General features: G+C 44.2%; 2 protein-coding genes across 2 annotated transcripts in view; both read left to right on the forward strand.

Annotated features, from left to right (window-relative positions):
• The first annotated feature begins 1,893 nt into the window (after positions 1-1,893).
• Positions 1,894-5,260, forward strand: LOC140592635 (alpha-tectorin-like). The gene is made up of 2 exons (XM_072716469.1): positions 1,894-4,552; positions 4,776-5,260. Exon 1 carries the CDS (start codon positions 1,948-1,950, stop codon positions 2,554-2,556), a length of 609 nt encoding a protein of 202 aa, XP_072572570.1. The 5' UTR covers positions 1,894-1,947; the 3' UTR covers positions 2,557-4,552; positions 4,776-5,260.
• The window catches only part of LOC111842592 (IgGFc-binding protein-like), a 42,298-nt gene continuing 23,089 nt past the window's right edge, over positions 4,033-23,241 (forward strand). The window contains exons 1-5 of the mRNA XM_072715901.1: positions 4,033-4,552; positions 4,776-5,041; positions 5,132-5,371; positions 5,771-7,813; positions 15,958-16,157. Of these exons, the coding sequence (XP_072572002.1) occupies positions 4,033-4,552; positions 4,776-5,041; positions 5,132-5,371; positions 5,771-6,427 (1,683 nt within the window). The 3' untranslated portion in view covers positions 6,428-7,813; positions 15,958-16,157. The remainder of the gene's footprint in view (positions 4,553-4,775; positions 5,042-5,131; positions 5,372-5,770; positions 7,814-15,957; positions 16,158-23,241) is intronic.

Here is a 23,241-nt window from a genome sequence, read left to right on the forward strand (position 1 = left end):
CGTGCTCTGTAATGGGTTGGTGCCCCATCCTGGGTTGTTCCCTGGCTTGTGCCTGTAGCCTCTGGGATAGGTTCTGGACCCCCTGGGACACTGAATAAGAGAAATGGTTACAGAGAGTGGATGGACACCTTGGTGTAATGTGGCCCAACACAAAGCAGAAGGCTGTTAACCAAGTTGGAGTCACTGGAAGCGGCAAGTCCATTAAGTTACCAGAGAAACCTTCAACAGAAGGTATTTGCTTTTTGAAATCCAAGGAAAATTATGCAGGGGCAGCATGGTGGTGCAATGGTTAGCACTGTTGCCTCACACCTCTGGGACCTGGGTTCGAGTCTCTGCTTGGGTCACATGTGTGTGGAGTTTGCATGTTCTCCCCATGTCATCGTGGGGTTTCCTCCGAGTACTCCTGTTTCCCCCCCACAGTCCAAAGACATGCTGAGGCTAATTGGAGTTGCTGAATTGCCCTTAGGTGTGCATGTGTGAGTGAATGGTGTGTGAGTGTGCCCTGCAATGGGCTGGCCCCCCATCCAGGGTTGCTCCCTGCCTCATGCCCACTGCTTCCAGGATAGGCTCTGGACCCCCCACAACCCAGTGGGATGGATGGATGGATGGATGGATGGATGGAAGGAAAATTATGCTGATAAAACTAACACCTTTTTACCAGTAAAAACTCACACTGGTTTTTATATTAACATGCTTAATAAACTATTAAACTGCATTAGAATTGTTATTAGGCTGACAGAACAATTTTTTTCATTTACACAATAATAATAAATACCCATGTGAAATCTCTGGACAATGAAAAAACAGTATTTACCAAAGCAGTGGTATAAATGAATTTAACCAATACAGGCAAAAAATATTAATGTAGTTCTGCTTCATTCCATAGGTAAACAATGAGACATACAACTTGCCGGTGCACCTAAAACATGGACAACTGACTGTGACTTATACTGGTAACACAGCTGTACTAACTACAGACGTTGGCCTCTATGTTTCTTTTGATTATAACTGGCAAGTAATCGTCAAGCTTCCAAGTAGCTACTACGACAGTGTGTGTGGCCTATGTGGCAACTTTAATGGCAATCCTAATGACGATATGCGTGACCCAGCCGGCAACATTGTCTCTTCCCTTATCACCTGGTCCAAGAGCTGGAGGGTGCCTGACCCCCAAAATCCCAACTGCTGGGACACGTGTAAGGGCGACTGTCCTACCTGCAGTGGCAATATTGTTAAGCTTTATGAGACAGAGGGCTCTTGTGGTGCCTTAAACACAAGTGTGAACAATTACTTCCTGGAATGCCATGCTAAGGTGGACCCCCAGGCTTTCATGAACAACTGTGTCTATGACATGTGTGCCACCAATGGGGACCAGAAAATGCTGTGCTCGGCATTGGCTTCTTACAGTAATATGTGCCGTCTTCAGGGCATCATTCTTCAAGGCTGGAGGGAAAAATTTAATTGCCGTAAGTATATATATATACCCTTAACCTGCAATTGCTTTGTCCTGACTTTGATGTTAATCTACATCCAGCCTGCAAGCAGGTCTTCCAACATACAAGGGAAACTTTGGGGTTGGTGTCAGGGTTGGCACTCTAGCTCCTTGAAAAAACTGTGTGTGTGAAGGTATCACCCACTGCATGGCTGTATTCAGATTCTCAATCCTGAGGTGGTTTATCATGTGGTGAGTGCAGCAACATGCTGTAATCAGCATATGCTCCTTACCTCTCTGAGATGCTCTAACATTCCTAACTATGCACAGACTGTTTATTTATACTGACAGTGCCTCTTTAATTCTTTTCTGTAGAGTAAAACCCAAACAGAGATGAATAAAGTAGTTCTTTCTGAGATGCTGTATTATTCCTTACTATCAATAACTGGATAAATTAGATTAGTTAAATGACAGTGCTATAATAAGGAATAATTCAGATTAATTTCTACCTTTCAGCCATGAATTGCCAGCCGTACAGCCATTATGAGGCTTGCACAAGCCTTTGCCCGCTATCCTGCCCATTCCCAACTCACCAGCCAACTTGCGAGGGTATCTGCGTGGAGGCCTGTGTCTGTAATGACGGCTACGTCCTCAGTGCAGGCCAGTGTGTGCTCCCCGAGACCTGTGGCTGTTCCTATCAGGGCCACTATGTAAAGCCTCATGAGCGCTTCTGGACCGAGGGCTGTCAGCAGCAGTGTGAGTGTGACCCTGACTTCCACATGGTGGTGTGCTGGTATGCGACCTGTGCATCTAACGAGCTGTGTATTCTCGAGGATGGCTTGCGTTTCTGTTGGCCCATCACCTACTCCACCTGCACAGCTGCTGGAGATCCTCACTACCACACGTTCGATGGATATTATTTCAACTTCCAGGGCACTTGTACATATCAGTTGGTGGCACTGTGCTCCAATGACCCAAAGCTCATTCCATTCACTGTCATGGTGCAGAACAATCATCGCAGCAGTGAAGTCGTAGCCTTTACAAAATTGGTGAATGTATACATTTACGGGCTTACTATCACCATCAGCAAGAACTTCCCCTACAAAATCCTGGTTAGTGTGCTATAGATAAATACTGCAAAGAAAACGCATTATTTGCTTTAAATTAGGGGTGCACCGATTGCAGTTTTCTGGCCGATCAACGATCACCGATCCTTAGGCAACCTTACCTGCCGATCTCGATTTTTTTTTGCCGATCTTGTTTCTTTCATAACTAAAAGACAGTTACTTCAATGTTTCCATTTTTATTGAGTAAATTGATATGAATACTCACAAAACATGAGGTAGTGTCCTCAAATATAAATGAACATATAAATGAGCATTGCTGTTTGAACTACAAAATCATATTTTTTCTTCCAGACTTTAATTTCTCTAATTTTGTAAAAAAAAAAATATATATATAGCTGTTATGACACACTTGTCCAAAAAATAGGGAGGGAGGCAGCCTGCACTGCACCTCTCTCGGGAATGGGAGAAAAGGCTGATTTAACCCTCTGGGGCCTAGGGGTAGGAAACACACTTTCACTGACTGGGGCATGATCACACATTTCATCACACTTAATTCATGGCAAATAAATTATTTCTTATATATTTGTTTTGCCATTACACTCATCTTTATTTTAATATATATTGTAAATATGTCAGATTTTTGTTAAGTTTGAAATTTGACATCAAAGTATAGACATTGCAAAATGCAGTTTGGAACACTTGCAGAAACATTATAAAAGTACATAGTAAGCAATGCTGGCAGTTTGTTTTGATCCCAGATATCTGATCACCAAAGTCTTGGCTACATGAAGATGACTAAATGGTGTAGATGCAACATTAATTTGGATAAATAAATAAGAAAAACCTAACTCATGTAACTATTTCTGGCTCCTTTCATTGAATATGTAGCAACTTTCATGTGTATGAATGAGCCATTGTCACCTGGCCACGTCCCCAACCCCCTTTTATGGCGCTGAAGGGGATGTATCTGGATCGCGTTTCACCGTTGCGCTGTTAATCAAATTACCATGCGAATGCGATCTTCGGGTGAGAGCGGTACTACACGCCCCCGATGCAGGTAAAACAAAGTAAGATGACATGGTTTACTTTTTTGCCGATTTAACCTAATTAAAAAAACTTTAATACTTCCGACAATGGACGTTTTGAAAAGAAGACAGATTACGGATTTAGCCAGCGTTTTTTTCATGATTATACATTAAGATTTCAGCGAGATATTTATAAACTGAAATAGACGCGAAAAGTACGCGAAAAGTACGCGATGTCGTCGACGACATACTCGACCCCAAAGAGTTAAAAGCATATGACTAAGATCGGTGGATCTCATGGGAATATGGTCGATTTCTGATCCCCTCAAATTAACGTGATCGAGGCCGATCGATCGGTGCGCCGATCGATCGGTGCACCCCTACTTTAAATGCTTTAGTAATTCCTTAAAATTGGAATTAACCAAGTTGGTATCATTTCCTTTTAATCTACATATAACAGGTGGATGGCCAGGTTGTGTGTTTACCATTCTATTATGACAACAACCAACTGATGGTCTACCGCAATGGCTCGATGGCAGTTGTAGAAGTGGGGTTTGACTTGCAGGTGACATTTCACTGGAACAGCCAGGTCCAGGTGACCTTGCCCAGCATTTATTGGGGTGCTGTTTGTGGCCTGTGTGGCAACTACGATGGAAACGTGACTGATGATCGCACCATGAGGGGTGGGGGTATAGCCTCTACTTATGAGCTGCTGGGTGCCAGTTGGCAAGTCGGACAAACAGTGGAATGTGCCTCCACTTGTGAGGGTCCCTTGTGCCAGGGGTGCTCTACCTCCCAGATGGAGGTCTATCAGGCCCAACGCTACTGTGGCATCATTACCCAGTATTACGGGCCTTTCTGGGCTTGCCGCACCTACACTGTCCCTAAACCTTACCTGGAAGACTGTCTTTTTGATGCCTGCCAGTACAAAGGTTACCATGGGGTTATCTGCACTGCTGTAGCAGCCTATGCAGTAGCCTGCCAGAAAGCAGGCGTGAACATCCAAGCCTGGAGGAGCAGCACTTTCTGCCGTAAGTTTGTGCTTCATTCTGTGAGAATCTCTTGATTTTCTTTGCATGTGTGACATTGTCTATTTTATTTAAAAATAAAATACTAACTTTGGTATATTTATGTTATGAAAGTATTAGCATAAAATGATAATATATGAATGCAGGTGCACATTTTTTGTTTCTATCTCATGATTTAACCGAGACAGACCGGCCTTCCATTTACATGTTGTCCCCCCTTTTGCAGCACCTAGCTGTCCCAAAAACAGCAATTACAAACTCTGCTCAGTGGGCTGCCCCGTCACATGTGCCAACCTGCCTTTAGCCACCCAGTGTCACATGAATTGCACAGAAGGCTGTCAGTGTGAGGAGGGCTACCTGCTGAGTGGTGATGCCTGTGTCCCTGGGATCCAGTGTGGCTGTTCCTTTTCCGGACGGTACTACAAGCTGCGTGAGGTGTTCTATGACGCAGGACAGTGCCAGACAAAGTGCCAGTGTGGGGAGAATGGTGCTGTATCGTGTGAGGTATCTCCCTGCCGCCCTGGGGAGGCCTGTCAATTGGTTAAAGGAGTGTGGGGCTGCTATCCCACTGGGAATGCTTAGTGCGTGGCTTCAGGGGACCCACACTACACCACCTTCGATGGGCGCAGGTTTGACTTCCAAGGACGCTGCATCTACACCCTCACTAAGGTGTGTGATAACAGCACACAGCTGGTGCCCTTTGCTGTGGAGGAGGAGAATGAGCCATACGGAGATGGCAGGGTGGCTGTGACCAGAGCTGTCGTGCTGCAGGTCTATGGCTATATTATCAGCATCAAGCAGGGAATGAAATGGGAAGTTATGGTGAGTGTTGCACTATTTCACACTTTGTTTGTGCTGCAAAATTATACAGTATTGCTATAAACACCACTATAAAAATTGTATAGAAATGTTGTGTCCCACAGTTACTTTATTATTGGTGTTATTTTTATAATATTATCATTTCTTTAAAACAGAAATATATTGTAATATGTTGGGCATATTTATCTCTTATATTTTTATCTTATATTTAAAGAATGCCACATTACAAAGCTGGTTTCTGCTGTACTTTACTGCAATATAGAGTAGATGATTAGACTTAGTATTTGTTAGGATGTGACATTACATTTGCTTATGGCTCCATGATCCTGACAAGGATAATGTTGTGGTAATGTTATGGTTTTATTTTAGTGACAACATGTCATGTTTTTTGTTCACATACAGGTGGACAAAGTACGTTTCCCCTTACCCCTCTTTTTGGATGATGGACGCATAACTATAAACCAGGAAGGTTGCAACATCATAGTGCAGACGGACTTTGGACTGAAATTACTCTATGACACTCAGTACTATGTAGAGGTGGACGTTCCTTCATCCTACAAAGACAGCCTGTGTGGCCTCTGTGGTAATTACAATGGTGACAGTCAGGATGATTTCCTGCTGCCCAATGGCCAGCGAACAGCCGATGTGGATGTGTTTGGGCGAGCCTGGGTGGTCAACCTGCCGGAGGTTATGTGTGGTGGCTGTGGGAGCCAATGCCCAACGTGCAGCATAGACAAGAAAGCCCTGTATGGACAGCTAGAGTTCTGTGGCATCATCAACACCACTAGTGGCCCCTTCACTACCTGTCATGCTGTAGTTCCACCCGAGAACTATGTCAGCAACTGTATTTTTGACCTGTGCACCGTGGATGGAAATAGGACCACCCTGTGCAACAGTGTCCAGGCATATGCCATTGCCTGCCAAAGTGCTGGAGTTCAGATTAACGGCTGGAGGAACATTTCATTGTGCCGTAAGTGCAAGAAACATGGGGGGGGGGTTCATTATTTGGTGCTGCTCACGTTGCCATGGAGTGAGTGTGTGTTTTGTGCTTTTTCCTGAAGTCAATAGTGATCTCCTTCGTCATGTTGACATTCAGGGACAGGTAATTAATGTCACACCAGATTCATCTCTTCTCTGTAGGTTAAGTCATCGTCATTACTGATGAGACCCATAATCGTTGTGTCATCTTCGAACTTGATGATGTGGTTCGTGTTGAACTTGGCACAGCAGTCATGAGTCATCAAGGTCAACAGCAAAGGGCTTAAAACACATCCCTGAGGAACCCCGGTGTTTACAGTAGTTGTCTCAGAGATGTTATTTCCAACCCATACGGTCTGAGGTCTGTTTGTGAAAAAGTCCAATATCCAATTGCACAATGAGGTGTTGATACCTAGTGGACCCAGTTTCTTTATCAACTGCTGTGGAACAACAGTGTTAAATACAGAGCTGAAATCAATGAAGAGCATGCGCACATAACTGTTTTTACTTTCAAGGTGAGCCAGGGTTAGGTGAAGTGCTGTCAATATGGCATCATCGACTGAGCGATTTGGACGGTATGCAAACTAGAATTGGTCGAATGTTGCAGGAAGTACAGATGTTATGTAGTCCTTAACCAGCCGTTCAAAGCACTTCATCACAATTGGAGTCAGTGCTATAGGGCGGAAGTCATTAAGAGTTAATGGATGAAGCTGATGACTTTTTTGGCAGTGGTTTGATGGTTGTTGTCTTGAAGCATTGGGGTACGATGGCTTGTTTTAGGGAGATGTTGTACTGTATGTATCTGTTAGGACGTGTGTCAGTTGGTCAGCACATTCTCCAAGTACATATCCTGGGATGTTGTCAGGACCTGTAGCTTTCCGTGTGTTAACCCTACGTAAAGATTTCCAGACGTCTGTTGAATCCAAACATAGAACTTCATCTTCCATGCTAAGGGGAGTGTTTGTTGCTGTCTGATTGTTTGTCTCCTCTAACCGGGTGAAGAATTGGTTGAGTGAGTTGAGAAATTCACTGTTGTCTTCACAGGGTAGTGGAAAGGGCTTGTAATCCGTGATGGACTGGATGCCATGCCACAAGCATTTGGAGTCTTTCGAGTCAGTGAAGTGACTCTGTATTTTCTGTCCATAGGCACGTTTTGCTGCTCTCAAGCCACGGTTCAGATTAACTCTTGCAGATCTAAGAGCTTCTTTATCCCCAGACTTAAAGGCTTCCTTACGTGCTTTTAGAAGTGTATGCACTTCTCTGGTGAGCCAGGGTTTTTGGTTTGCACTTGTGGTGACGTTCTTGGTGACAGTCACATCTTCTACACACTTGGATATAAATCCAGACACTGCCTCAGCATACTCATCCAGATTTATGTGTTGGTTGACAGTGGCAGCGTCCTTGAACACATTCCAGTCAGTACGTTCAAAACAGTCTTGGAGTGCTGAAACTGCTCCTTCAGGCCAGGTAAATACCTGCTTCACTGACGGCTTGCCTCTAGTTTACAGTGGCCTATATGAGGGAATTAGAATGACAGAGAGATGGTCTGAATTCCCAAGGTGGGGGTGGGGGGCTGCTCTGAATGCTTGTTTAATGTTTGTGTAAACATGATCAAGTGTGTTTTGTCCTCTAATTGCAAAGTTTACAAGCTGGGTAAAATGTGGTAAGACTGTTTTCAGGTTGGCTTGATTAAAGTCTCCAGTGATTATGTAAACACATTCTGGGTTTGCATTTTGCATTATGATAATTGATTGGTAAAGTATGGACAGTGCTTCCTTTGTGTTAGCACTGGGGGGAATATACACAGCTGTGATGCTAACGGCTGTAAATTCCCTCGGTAGATAGAACGGACGGCATTTTAACATCAAAAACTCTACATCCTCCGAGAAATGGCTGTCGACAATTTCAGCATTTGTGCACCAGTTGTTATTTGTGTAAACACACACACCTCCTCCCCGCGATTTGCCGGTCAGAGCGCGACTTCTGTCCGCACGGAATGTTGTTAGCCGGTTTTCAATTAACTAACTAATAACATGCTGATTATTAGGAACACCTGTTCAATTTCTCATTAATGCAGTTATCTAATCAACCAATCACATGGCAGTTGCTTCAATGCATTTAGGGGTGTGGTCCTGGTCAAGACAATCTCCTGAACTCCAAACTGAATGTCAGAATGGGAAAGAAAGGTGATTTAAGCAATTTTGAGCGTGGCATGGTTGTTGGTGCCAGACGGGCCGGTCTGAGTATTTCACAATCTGCTCAGTTACTGGGATTTTCACGCACAACCATTTCTAGGGTTTACAAAGAATGGTGTGCAAAGGGAAAAACATCCAGTATGCGGCAGTCCTGTGGGCGAAAATGCCTTGTTGATGCTAGAGGTCAGAGGAGAATGGGCCGACTGATTCAAGCTGATAGAAGAGCAACTTTGACTGAAATAACCACTCATTACAACCGAGGTATGCAGCAAAGCATTTGTGAAGGCACAACACGCACAACCTTGAGGCGGATGGGCTACAACAGCAGAAGACCCCACCGGGTACCACTCATCTCCACTACAAATAGGAAAAAGAGGCTACGATTTGCACGAGCTCACCAAAATTGGACAGTTGAAGACTGGAAAAATGTTGCCTGGTCTGATGAGTCTCGATTTCTGTTGAGACATTCAAATGGTAGAGTCAGAATTTGGCGTAAACAGAATGAGAACATGGATCCATCATGCCTTGTTACCACTGTGCAGGCTGGTGGTGGTGGTGTAATGGTGTGGGGGATGTTTTCTTGGCACACTTTAGGCCCCTTAGTGCCAATTGGGCATCGTTTAAATGCCACGGCCTACCTGAGCATTGTTTCTGACCATGTCCATCCCTTTATGACCACCATGTACCCATCCTCTGATGGCTACTTCCAGCAGGATAATGCACCATGTCACAAAGCTCAAATCATTTCAAATTGGTTTCTTGAACATGACAATGAGTTCACTGTACTAAAATGGCCCCCACAGTCACCAGATCTCAACCCAATAGAGCATCTTTGGGATGTGGTGGAACGGGAGCTTCGTGCCCTGGATGTGCATCCCACAAATCTCCATCAACTGCAAGATGCTATCCTATCAATATGGGCCAACATTTCTAAAGAATGCTTTCAGCACCTTGTTGAATCAATGCCACGTAGAATTAAGGCAGTTCTGAAGGCGAAAGGGGGTCAAACACCGTATTAGTATGGTGTTCCTAATAATCCTTTAGGTGAGTGTATATATATATATACACACACACACACAGTGGTACCTCAGAACTCAAATTTAATCCGTTCAGAATCCTAAAAAGTTCGAGTTCTGATAGAATTTTCCCCATAAGAAATAATGGAATTAATTGGTTCCCGGCCCCAAAAAATTACACCTAAATATGTTTTTTTTTTAAGCATATAAATACAAAATGAACTGGATAAAACAAGAAGAGAATATACTGTACTAAACACATCTAAGCACATTTATCAAAACAATAATTTGTAAAGTAAGAAAATAAATGTATCCAAACAATGTGTAAAGTTAAAAAAAAAACAATGTGTCATGCCCTGTCAGCGTGCGAGTCGGCGAGCAGGGAAGCAGAGGCGAGAGCAGCCAGGTGGACGAACAAAACGGGGTTTATTGGGGTACCAAGCAGACGGAGGCTCACACATGGGACTTTGACGATGACAGATCTGGGGAAAACTACTCAAGACGTGGACTAAATACAAGAGACTAGGTAAACGGAACAGGCGACAGGTGAGAACAATCAGGGTAACACAGGAGGTAATGAGGTGGGCGTGGCACACAGTAGGAGCGGACGGAGCGGGGTGTGACAGAACCCCCCCCCAAAGGCGCGCACACCGGGCGCGCCCGAGAGGAGGCGACGGACGGGACGAGGGAACAGGACCTGGAAGACAAGAACGAAACCATCAACGAGACCAGGGAAACAGGACAGAGACACAAAACAGGAACAAAGACGAGAAGAAAGACAGGACCTGACAAAGGACGGGGAACGCAGACAGACAAACCAAGAAGGGAGACACAGAAGGGGAGAAAGGCGGAACAAAAGGGCCAGGAGTGAACGGAGGAGGAACAAAGGGACGAGGAGCAGAAACAGGCGGGACCAAAGGAAAGGGAGGCGGAAAAAGGGGAGCCCGAGGGAGCCCAGGCGGGCGACGGGCAGCGGCCGGAGGGGCCGCAGGGGAGAGGGAGAAGGGAGCAGGAGGGGACCACCCAGGGGCCAAGGGAACGGGACGAGGGAGCGACGGAGGGGACACGGAGGGAGCAGGAGGGAACACCGGTGCAGGCAGGCAGAAGGGGGAAGCCGCGGCAGGCGGAGGCGCAGCCGGAGCCGGCGAAGGCGCCGTCCGACGCCCAGCCGGAGCAGGGGGGCCCGGAGGCGACCGACATGGAGCCGGAGGAGGGACCGAGGACCGGCACCGAGGATCCAGGGGGGGACCCGGCGGCGACCGCCGACCCCGAGCCGGAGGACCCGCAGGCAGCCACCGAGCTACAGCCAGGGGCCGAACGGGCGAGCCAGGGGGCAGGGAGGGCGGGACCCGGACCCGACGCCTGTGTCCTCTTCCCTTACGGGACACTGAAAGGCGGGGTCCCGGGTGGTGTTGGCCTTGTCGGGGCAAGGGCGAGGGAGTCAGGAAGGAGGTGCCCGAGGGTGTAGACTCGGGCAGAGCAGGGGGCGTGGCCGTAGGTGATGCAGCCGGAGCCGCGGGCGGGGCAGCCAGAGCCGCGGGCGTGGCCGCAGGCGGGGCAGCCAGAGCCGCGGGCGTGGCCGCAGGCGGGGCAGCCAGAGCCGCGGGCGTGGCCGCAGGCGGGGCAGCCAGGGCCGCGGGCAGGACTGGAGAGGCGGCCTCAGGCAGGGCCGCGGGCAGAACGGGAGAGGCGGCCTCAAGCAGGGCCGCGGGCAAGACAGGCGAGACAAGCAGTTCAGGTGCCGGCAGAACAGGCAAGACAGGCAGTTCAGGTGCCGGCAGGACAGGCAAAACAGGCAGTTCAAGTGCCGGCAGGACAGGCAAAACAGGCAGTTCAAGTGCCGGCAGGACAGGCAAAACAGGCAGTTCAAGTGCCGGCAGGACAGGCAAAACAGGCAGTTCAGGTGCCGGCAGGATGGGCGCCGCCGTCACGTGGCCAGCAGGGGGCGCCGTCGCGGGCGCCTCCACCGCGCGGCCAGCAGGGGGCGCATCCGCGGCGGGTGCCGCCATCACGCGGCCAGCAGGGGGCGCATCGGCGTGCACCTCCATCGTGCGGCCAGCAGGGGGCACCGCGGCGGGTGCTGCAGCCAGAGTGGTGGCAGCTGCAGGCAGAGCAGGCGGGACAGGCGGGTCAGGCAGGACAGGCAGGACAGGCAAAGCGGCGGAAGCTGCAGCAGGCGGTGCCGCGGGCAGAGCGGTGGCAGCTGCAGCAGGCAGGACAAGCGGGTCAGGCAGGACAGGCGGGTCAGGCGGTGCCGCGGCCAGAGCGGCGGCATCAGCAGCAGGCGGTGCCGCGGGCAGAGCGGCGGCATCAGCCGCAGGCGGTGCCGCGGACAGAGCGGCGGCGGCATCAGCAGTAGGCAGCGGTGCCGCAGGCAGAGCGGTGGCATCAGCAGCAAGCAGCGGAGCCGCGGGCAAAGCGGCGGCTTCAGCAGCAGGCGGTGCCGCGGGCAGAGCGGCGGCATCAGCAGCAGGCAGCGCAGCCGCGAGCAGATCGGTGGCGGCAGCAGACAGCGCAGTCGCGGGCAGATCGGCGGCGGCAGCAGCAGTCTGCGCAGCCGCAGGCAGAGCGGCAGCAGCAGCAGGCGGTGCCGCGGGCAGAGCGGCAACAGCAGCAGCAGGCGGTGCTGCTGGCAAATCCGGATCTGGCAGTTCCGGAGCAGGCAGGAGGGGTGCCGAGTGCGTTGGCGCTGCCCCTTTAAGGGCTCTCGGGACCCGGGGAATAGCGTCTCTTACGGCGCGAATGCCGCCTAGACCCAGGCGCTCCGGCCGATAGAAATAAGCCTCCAAAGGAGGCGGCTTCTCCGGGCGGAGGCTCACCAGGCGGGCAGCGGCGGTGTCGTCACAGGCAGGGAGAAGAGAGCAGGCGCCGAGGAAGAGCGTCGGGGTGGCTTCTTCCCCTTTTCCCCTTCGCCTCTTCTTCTTGCGCCGACCGGGTCCGGTAGGTGGGGGCGGAGTTACCTCCATGCTGTCGAGCGGCTGGAGCTGTTTCTCCCTCACCCGGCGGACGAGCTGTTTCAGGAGGGAGCGTACCTCCTCTATGTAGCGCCCCTCTGTCCGCGGGTTTACACCCTGGAGGAGCTCCTCGCTACGCTCGACGAGGGTGTAGCAGCTGGTATCCTCTTGGATCTCCGGCTGCTCTCGCCAATACGCTACCTCGTGCAGCAGGACGAGCCAGAGATCCTCGCCCTGCTGCGGTGCGTCTTTCCGGAGATCTGTCATTCTGTCAGCGTGCGAGTCGGCGAGCAGGGAAGCAGAGGCGAGAGCAGCCAGGTGGACGAACAAAACGGGGTTTATTGGGGTACCAAGCAGATGGAGGCTCACACATGGGACTTTGACGATGACAGATCTGGGGAAAACTACTCAAGACGTGGACTAAATACAAGAGACTAGGTAAACGGAACAGGCGACAGGTGAGAACAATCAGGGTAACACAGGAGGTAATGAGGTGGGCGTGGCACACAGTAGGAGCGGACGGAGCGGGGTGTGACATGCCCCGATTGTCCGCTCCTTCCATGTGCCACGTCCCCTCATTAACCCAGTGTGGAATCCCCGTGTGATCAGCTGTTTCTGGTTGTTGTCATTAGCCCTCTGTATTTCGTCCGCGTTTCAGTTTGTTTCCCCTGTCCGTTCATCGTATTGTTCGTCTGTGTTTTGCCTGCCTTACCTGTAATTAAACCCCGTATACCCCGATACCCTGAAGTCTGCGCCTTTGTCTCCGTTCCACTTGGCACGACAATATTATTATAATTAAATGTATTAATGGTTTATTATTAATATTAAAATAATGAATAAGAAATCTTTATTTTAAAATGTATTTTATTATATAATAATAATTACTGTTACTGTCTATCATTGTCTAAATGTATTTTTACTGTCTAAATATGTGTATTCAGCTAGTGTAAACATGCATGATGCTATCACAGCGAATGCAAGTCTGAGACTGCAGCTTTACCCTTTGTTTCTGCTGAGAGACATGCCGCGTTACTCATTTCCCCGCGCATAGAAGTTATCTTAGGTCGGCATTCACGGTTTGACTTCTGAGGTTCAGATCGAGCTCTAGGTAATTTTTTTTCGAACTGGTTGGTTCGACTTCTAAGATATTCCAGTTCTAATGAGTTTGAGAACTGAGGTACCACTGTGTGTGTGTGTGTGTGTGTGTGTGTGTGTATGTATATATATATATATATATATATATATATATATATATATATATATATATATATATGATGTTTATGAATGTTTTATGAATACTTAATGAATACATTATGAAGGTGTACTGAATGTTTTATGATTGCAATATAAAAGCATTTATGAAGGTGCAGTTAATGTAAAGCATTACCAAAAAATCATTGTGTTTTGGGTAAATTCAGCTACATGGTTATCCCCTTCTCACTCAACCTTCACATATCTCTTCTTTGATGTTAGAGAAAGCAGCGTAGTCAATTATTGAAACAAGAAATACATATAGCGTCATAAAATTAGCAAATCAGAATCTTCAAATTGGATGCGTAAAGGTTGCCAATCTCCCCAAGCGGAGTCTGGACTGGCATGTGGCCCAGACCAACCTGGCATTTTCTGGGGGCACCTGACCACTAAGGGTGAACTACCAGGGTCGCAATAGTATTGCACAGTATTTTTGGGCCACTGTCTTGATGCAGCTGTATTTAGTGCACAGCATACAGTGATACAAAATAACTTTATATAAAAGAAAATTTAAAAACGATACAAAGAGAGAATAACTATTACTGGATGTGACCTAAACACATTTTAAGGAAAACGGTTGTGAGCCTCTCGCTGACCATTATGAGAATATCGGTAATTAAATGGTTTTACAAACATCACAGGCAACACTGAAGCAAATGAAAGTAACTAAAGGTAACTTGCTGATGGATTTATTTTATCCCTGGATGCGTGGCTTTCATTTAGCTGAAGGGACTGTCTCAATTGTTTTCTTTTTCTATCCTCTCTTGTCTGTGATGCTGAGCTGACAGACAGCTGTGTCTGAAGTTCATTGCTGGTACCCAGTTAATGTTGCCTCTGTCATACGAAGTGGCCGGTTTGCCTAAATTGAAAGTGTTAATAATGGCCTTTAGGATATGTTTCCAGGTGGATTTTTTTAAAGAATCAGACGTTTTATGAGTCCTGTAGTGATCATTTTTATTATTTATTAATCTGTTGATTTTTAAAGTTAATGAAATGATCACTGATGATTTCTCAGAGAAAGCATGAGTATCCTGCAGTTTGTGTTAAATTTTATTGGTTTCATTACTGAAACTGACTGAATATGGCACAAACGGCCCCACCCAAAATATTTTCACCAGTCTCCACTGATTAAATGTAAAAATAACAGAAAGTACAAAATGAGGTAGCTTTTTCTTTATGCTGAGGTTCTTTGTTCAAAGATGAGCCTGTCAGCACTCTCTGAAACAACTGCTACTAAATCTTATCTTTATTAAAACATAATAGTAATTTTATTTGACAAGAACATGCACGAAGTTAAGCATATTACTCTTAAAAAGCAACCACAGGCAACTGCAGCAGTAAATGGAGGCTGATAGATAATCAATATTACAAATTTCATAACCCAAGACAGCACAGAATGTTTTTGATGCAGCAGACCCACATAAAAGGGGCAAAAAATATCATTCATATAATAATTAGTAATAAATAAATAAATAATTTCCCGTCCATCCATCTATGTCATAGCTTGCATATTTTCATTCTGAAACATGCTTTTCAATAACTGGACTTGACATATGCTGGATTGCAATATGTGATTTACCAATTATTATGGGGACCACGTCATTTATACAAGATGTCATGTTGGGCATACAAAATTCATCTGTATGTCCTACATGTAACGTTCCTTTGACAATTAAGCACATTTTGTGTTATAGTCCTTCTTTTCACTCCTTTCGATATATTTATCACTGTCCAGGCAATCAGATGATGATCCCCTTTATTCACTGGGAAGCTTAGAGCTTCTGATCCTATTTGTAGACCCATCTTTTTTCCCTTAGTGAAAGCTGAAACAGCTGGTCTTCATGTTATTTAATTTTGTGAGTGCATGAGATTCAATCTGTCTGCCAGTAGTCACCAGTTTTTTTTTAGTCTATTTGTAGCCTTCTAGTTTTTATAGGTCTCGGTTAACACTCCACTAAATCCAAACAGTAGTTGAATCAAATGTAGAAAATGGATTGACTACTAAAGCCTAAAGCTAGAGACTAAAATGAAATCAATGATTACTGGTGTTAACTTTACCTTGACCCCTGGTTTACAGTTATGTGGGCCAGAAAGCTCACAGAATGGATTTCCTGCACACCAGTCACTAACCAAAACCATAAGCAGGTTTCCTGTTTTAAATATCCATCTATATTTCATTTGCTTATCCTGGTCAGTGCTGTGGTGACAAACAAGAAAGACAGAAGACCCGACTGCTGGAGACGGGAATCTTTATTAGGAAAAACCAAGGTAACCAGAGGCAGAGTCGATGGACAAGAGATGTAATCCAGGTAACTGAGCTTAGCAGGTCTGTATCCAGTGAAGTCAATCCTACGAACACACAAGACGCAGGAGGCAGGAGTCTGGGGCAGAACAGGTGGGTGAACAGGAATGGGCAGGTCAAAGCCAGGGGCAGGCCTCAAGGGGTGATTCTGATGGAAATTAGCAATAAGGGTGTAGGATCACACATGCACATATCACAGAGCTTAACCCTCTGGAGTCTAGGGGTAGGGAACACACTTTCACTGACTGGGGCATGGTCACACATTTCATTCAATATCATAAACTTAATTCATGGCAAATAAATTATTTCTTATATATTTGTTTTGGCATTAAACTCATCTTTTAGTGTACTTTGTAAATATGTCAGATTTATGTTAAATTTGTAATTTGACATCAAAGTATAGACAATGCAAAATGCAGTTTGGAACAATTATAAAAGTACATAGTAAGCAATGTTGGCAGTTTGTTCTGATCCCAGATATCTGATCAGCAAAGTCTTGGCTACATGAAGATGACTAAATGGTGTAGTTGCAACATTAAGTTGGATAAATAAATAAGAAAAACCGAACTCATGTCACTATTTCTGGCTCCTTTCATTGAATATGTAGCTACTTTCATGTGTATGAATGAGCCATTGACACCTGGCCACGTTGTATACCCTGTATATTGATTTACTCATGACTACTAGTCTCAATATAGATAGGTACATCTTACAATCTTACTTTCGGTACATTCGCTTTTCCATTGACTTCCGGTCGAGTACCAGTACCAAAAGTTCCAGTATCGAAACTGCCAAACCAGCTGGGGTACTTCTTTGGTACTTCAGTACTTTGGGGTGGGACTTAAAAACATATTTGCTGTCAATTGGTTATGCAAATAGCCTGCCGCTGAAACATGAGATACACACAGCAAACAGTGAGAAACTAAATAAAAAGCAGTAGAAACAAAAATATTAAAAAAGTAAAGCGGAAGGATGGACAAACGAGGAAACACAGACTTTAATCGCCATATGGTCGGATGAACAGATCCAGCGGGATTTGGATGACAATAAAAAAGTATTTGCCGTAATAGCAAGCCGCTTGGAAGAAATGGGGCACACACGAAACACCGAACAATGCCGCTTGAAAATCAAAAAACTTAAGCAGGACTACAGAAAAGTGAAGGATCATAATAACATGTTTGAATCCAGTGAAAAAAATACTGCGTCGCGCTTTGTGTCAGTCAGGGGTGATCACTGATGATGTCATTTGGCGCTGGTACCAGTTTTTACGCCAGTGGAAAACCAACACAAGAGAAGTGCCATACTTTTGGTACTTTATGGAAGTACCGAAAGTACGGTACCTGGTGCGGTGGAAAAGCGCCCTTAGTGTGTTCTAACTTTCAGAGATTCTTCTTTCTTTGTTTAACAAATCCCCCCCCTTTTTCTTCCACATTCCTCGGTGGACCTTATCTGATCTTTGTGGCCTGTTAGCAAGCTCTTTGTGTTCTACCTTGCTATATTAAAAGAACTGAATTAAGCATTACTGTTTTTTTTCCTCTTAGTACCAAGCGGCTCACAGCATATGCATCTCTTCGCCATTCCTTGCACACGGTCCTACAGTATATGTGAATAGGGAGATAGTGAGAGTGATTGTATTGTGTTTCCTTTTTCTTTTGTAGATGAGTTATTTTGGGAAAGACATGGACTTTGTTCGGTCTGAACACTCAAGGGCTGTAGCTCCAAATATTTTAAGCCTAGCCCTGAATATTTTAGTTCCAATGCCAATCTTTCTTCAAAAAAAAGACAAGTCCCAGGTAAACTTCACCTACGCTGCATTCCATTTTAACTCATTACTCAGAAATTCTGAGTTCCTAGTTGGAACTTTCAACTGGAGTGTCCCCTGAAGTCAGAATTGCGAGTTGTGAAGTCAGAGGAATCTACACAACCCCGTCCTCAGAATTAATTCTCTGGGGTCTAGGGGTAGGAAACACACTTTCACTGACTGGGGCATAATCACACATTTCTTCAAATATCATAAACTTAATACATGGCAAATAAATTATTTCTTATACAGTATATTTGTTTTTCCATTACACTCAACTTTATTTTTATGTATATTGTAAATATGTCAGATTTTTTGTTAAGTTTGTAATTTGACATCGAAGTATAGACATTGCAAAATGCAGTTTGGAACACTTGCAGAAACATCATAAAAGTACATAGTCAGCAATGCTGGCAGTTTGTTTTGATCGCAGATATCTGATCACTAAAATCTTGGCTACATGAAGATGACTAAATGGTGTAGCAGATAAATAAATAAGAAAAAGCTAACTCATGTCACTATTTCTGGTCTCCTTCATTGAATATTTAGGACTTCTAATGTGTATGCATGAGCCATTCACACCAGGCCACCCCCCCCCCCCCCCCTTTATGGCACTGATGGGGATGTTTCTGGATTGCGTTTCACTGCTGCATTGTTCATCAAATTACCATGAAAATGTCATTTGTATATGCGGTAATGCGGCTATTTAGAATATGAATAGCGATCTTCACGTCTGGGCAGTACTACATGCCACCGATGCAGGTAAAACAAAGAACGGTGACATGGTTTACTTTTTTGCTGATTTAATCTAATTTTAAAAACTTCAATACTTCCGGCAATGGACACTTTGAAAAGAAGACAGATTACGGATTTAGCCATCGTTTTTTCCATTATTCTACATTAAGATTTCAGCGAGATATAAACTGAAATAGACGTCAAAAGTACACTGCGTCGCCGACGATGCACTCAACCCCAGAGGCTCATTAAATGGGTCATACACAAAGTACTGTTCAACTGCTATCAGTGCATGGTGTTGCTACAGCTTTTCATGCACAAAATGCTGCATAATGTGCTGTTATCAACTGAAATTGCTAACAATGGCTAACAATTAGCTGTGCTAGAACTGGGAACTGTTTCTGTAAGCAGGATTTCTTGCTTAGCTGTATTATTTGTTGGATTTAAGGTAATCTGGGCTAAACGTAAGTGAACAAAGATAAAGACCATTTAAACTGGGGTAAATTAAATACATCAAGTTACCCAGCTAAGCAAGAAATTTTGAAACAGGTCCCTAGTGTTGCTAAATGGCTTGCTTTACTGGAACGTGGTTAACTTGGCTGTGACATCATTCCCATTTCAAAGTTCTGACCTCTTATGTAAATGAAACACAGCATTAGCCCCTGGTCTTTTCAATAGCTAGAAATGCCCTTGGGGTAAGAGATTTGGCATGGAAGGGTCTCTTTCCTATATTTGCTCCACCAATCTATGCATCCAACTGCTGACTTCCCTTATAACCCTTATAGCTTCCTGGGACTTTGCAAACTACTTCCTAATAAAAAGTTAGTTCAGAAAACTGTCATTTGTTGACTAAATGATGGTAACAAATTTGAAAACGATTCAATGGCCTATAGATTGGAATTGATTGGATTCCAACACCTGACAGCGTATGCAGGCTGCTGATCCATTCATATCATATCCTTCTGTCTTGTCCATATTATTCAATGTTGATTTAAGCCCTGAATATAAAGAGGAAAGCCTGATGCACAAAGTGGATAATGAACAAGAAACACCATTGCTTACACATATCACAGACTTGGCAGAGCCTGATGAAGGACCATAACCTTTTCATTCTGTATGTACCTTTAGGAATCAAGGTCAGATTTGTTCTTAATATAGTGTCATCTGTATCATGACCTGCTCATCCGATCCTCCCGTGTGCCATGCCCCCTCATCTACCTCGTGTGGAATCCCCGTGTTACCGGCTGTTTCTCATTGTTGTTAATTAGTCTGGTGTATTTAAGTCTGTGTTAGGTGTTTTCCCCAGTCATTAACGTCATTTTGTGTTCTCTGCCTGTTCCTTGTCCTTGTGTTTGCCTGGAATTAAACCCCTTGTTTCCTTGAGTTCTGCCTCTACTTCCACGGTCTGTGTCTCACAACACACCCTGACAATCTGTGGCTGTTTATGGATGTGAAAGGTGGACAAGCACTGTAATAGAAGCACCTATATCTTTCAACTTTGGTGCCACTGAAGCTTTTTAAGAATGCCATGGACCACAAAGAAAACAAACAACTTTCACTTGAAGCACAAAAAAACATTAAAGCTGCCTCATTTTGGGTAAAGTATGAGAAGACCTGATGCACTGGAAAAGACCACAATCCTTGGAAAAGTTGGAGATAAAAGATCAGAGGTGTAAAGAGTACCTGAAAACCATACTTGAGTAAGAGTACAGATACCTTACTGTATAAATTACTCCATTACAAGTTACAAGTCACCAATTCCAATAAGACTTGAGTAAAAGTCGTAAAGTATCCAATTTTAAAAGAACTTAAGTATTTTACTCGTACTGAATGTAGGCTCAAAGAACACCAAGAAATGTGGAAAACAAGGAACTATTTATTTATGAGGCTTTATTTCCTAATATAGACATTAAATTGAACACCTCAATGTTTCAAAATGGCAGAAGAAGAAAATAGAACAAAAAGTCAGTCTCAGTCAAACTCAAATGTTCAAAAAAAAGGTAAAACAATAAAAAAAACTAATAAAAAAACAAATTCAGAGCTGACTTTAATGGTGTCTTAAGGGCAATTCTTAAGGGCAATTCTTAAGGGTATTTCAAGCAAAAATGGAGCACTCCTAGTAATAAAATAATGACTTGAATTACACCATGATAATTATCAATATCGTTTGATATGATCATGATAAAAATATTTTTGCTATATCGCACAGCCTTAATGGATGCTACCACAGTGGCTTTGCTAACTAGCTAATAACTAGTAACCCATAGGAAGCAAGCTGAACAGTCGTTTGAGCAGACAGTAATATCTGATGACGCACAAAGTCTTTAAGTGTCAAATCTTGTTAACTACATGGAAGCTATATTATCAGCAAGAAGGTCTTTACCTAGTTACCATAGTTTTGGTAGTGAGTCGGCTAGATAGTCAGCTAACTGATGGAAACGTTTAACCAGCAGCAAAACAACCACAAACAACCATGCGGGTCCCACAGTAAAATCTTTGTGCAGTAATTGACAGTCAATAGTGTGTCTAGCAGAAACATTAACAAACAAAATAATAAATAATAGATAGCACTGTTATTACACTGGGATACTAAAGATTTTTAACTTAATGACATAACAGGTACTACAACGATTCCGTTCTGCGAGTTCGCTTTGGCTTCCGCTTTAAGACGTGTTGGACAAGGGCGTGGCTTTCGCGGTACGAATGGGCCGGGTTGGATGTGGGCGGGGTTGGATGTCCAACCCCGCCCTCCTGCAGGCTGCAGCCAGACATACTTGAAGAAATTAGCCGTGGTAGATAAAGATCCTGACTTGTCGCACGCAATCACAATGTAGCGAGTAACGGTAAGCGTCCGTTCAAATGTAGTGGAGTAAAGAGTACATATATTCAGTCACAAATGTAGTGGAGTAGAGAGTAAAAGTTGCTTATATTTTTGATACTCAGTACAAGTACAAAGTAGCCAAAAAAATACTTAAGTACAGTAACGAAGTCCATTTACTCAAGTACTTTACACCACTGTAAAAGATGAGGAAGATGACCAGTAACAAGATGAATGGACTCAACTGTCACAACTATATATATGCCTTTAGGAAGCCTGGAGAGCTGGACAGTTCTGGAAGAATGTCTTTTTATGGTCTCAAGGAGTCAGCATTACCTTGAAAATACCTCATAATAAGTTCCCCAGGCCACTCATTGATGTTACTGCCTGCTTGTGTTCCAGTGTCTTGTGTTTTGGCACCTTATTTTCCACTTCTCCCCGTTTTGAGCCCTCATGGTCCATTTGATTTGCCCCATAAATATTGCAGTTTCCTTTAATAAATCCCTTTTTGATTCTTCCTGACACCTGCCTTCGCCTCTGTCCTTGCCCTTCACATGACAATACTTGGTAAACATGTTATAACCTGGCTACAGTCATTTGAAATATGAAGTTATTCTGAATATATATATATATTCTATATATAGTTAGATCTTTAAAAATAATATTTTGAATTAAAGGCAAGGCTGCATTTTGTGACAAATTTCATGTAACAGTTTATAAAAGTACAACAAGCAAGTTGGATATATTTGTAATGTCATGTGTTTATTTTGAATGTTATATATAAATTTAGAGGTAAGAGCTTAAGTTTCACTATCTATTTCACTATAAATGCCTTTCATTTAAGAACCATGGGAAGCTTTCTGTTCAATGCTGGGATGCCATTGCTGCGACGCCAATGAGATTTCAATTTTTGGAACTGGATGTATAGTTTTCTTTTTTCTAAAATTTGATTTGGATAAAAACTACATTGCAGTAATTGGAAGGGGGACTAAAAGGATGTGATTATGCAAATTACCCAATTGTAATCTTCATGCCACACAAAAGAAACTGGATTAACATCAAGACATTGATTTGACTATTCCACATAGTTCTTCCAACATAAATAGCAAATATTAACTAAATAAGAAGGCTATAAAATAGTTGGTATGTAGAAGAGAAGCTAGAACTTTGGAGGAAAGTCTAGTGGGTGACAGATGTAAGAAGTTGAAAGAAAACACAAGGGCAGGGGCAAGAAAACATGCAGGACAGTAGTAGGGAGGGAAACGTAAACCTGATATACAAGGTGATGAATCTGTTTTTGAAGGGAAAATCGAACTGTGAAGTTTGTGAGTAGAAGCCGACAGTAACATTGATCAGAAGGGAAAGTTGCCTAAAAGATTAGTGAATAATTAGCAGGACAAAAGTAACTTGGCACAGACTTAGAACCTTTGACTATTATTTTTTAATTATTATTATTATTTTTTTTCCTCCTGTCGTGTCCGGCAGTTTAGCAAGCAGGATGTTAGTCTGGGTGCTTTATTGTGCCAACACTTTTATTTTAACAAGTGGAGCTTCGGAACCTTTGACTATTATTAACCCAGAGAGGCGCACACAAAAACAACACCAAAACCATCCATAAGAGAAATGCACACTATTCTACACTAGGGCTGGGTGATATGGACCAAAATTCATATCCCGGTATATTTTGGCTCAATCACGATATACTTTTTATATTCCAGTATTTTCTTTTACACAATGTTCAGTTTAATTCAAAGTCAAAGGTATGTAATATTATAAGAATGTGTATTATAACAGACTGTTAATAACTGAGACATGTTTTTTTT

Source organism: Paramormyrops kingsleyae, chromosome 9, assembly GCF_048594095.1.
Source record: "Paramormyrops kingsleyae isolate MSU_618 chromosome 9, PKINGS_0.4, whole genome shotgun sequence".
NCBI lineage: Eukaryota > Metazoa > Chordata > Actinopteri > Osteoglossiformes > Mormyridae > Paramormyrops > Paramormyrops kingsleyae.

What these genes read in the sequence shown, in the direction of transcription:
- LOC140592635 (XM_072716469.1), top strand. Translation starts at nt 1,948, where the DNA reads ATGAATTGCCAGCCGTACAGCCATTATGAGGCTTGCACAAGCCTTTGC.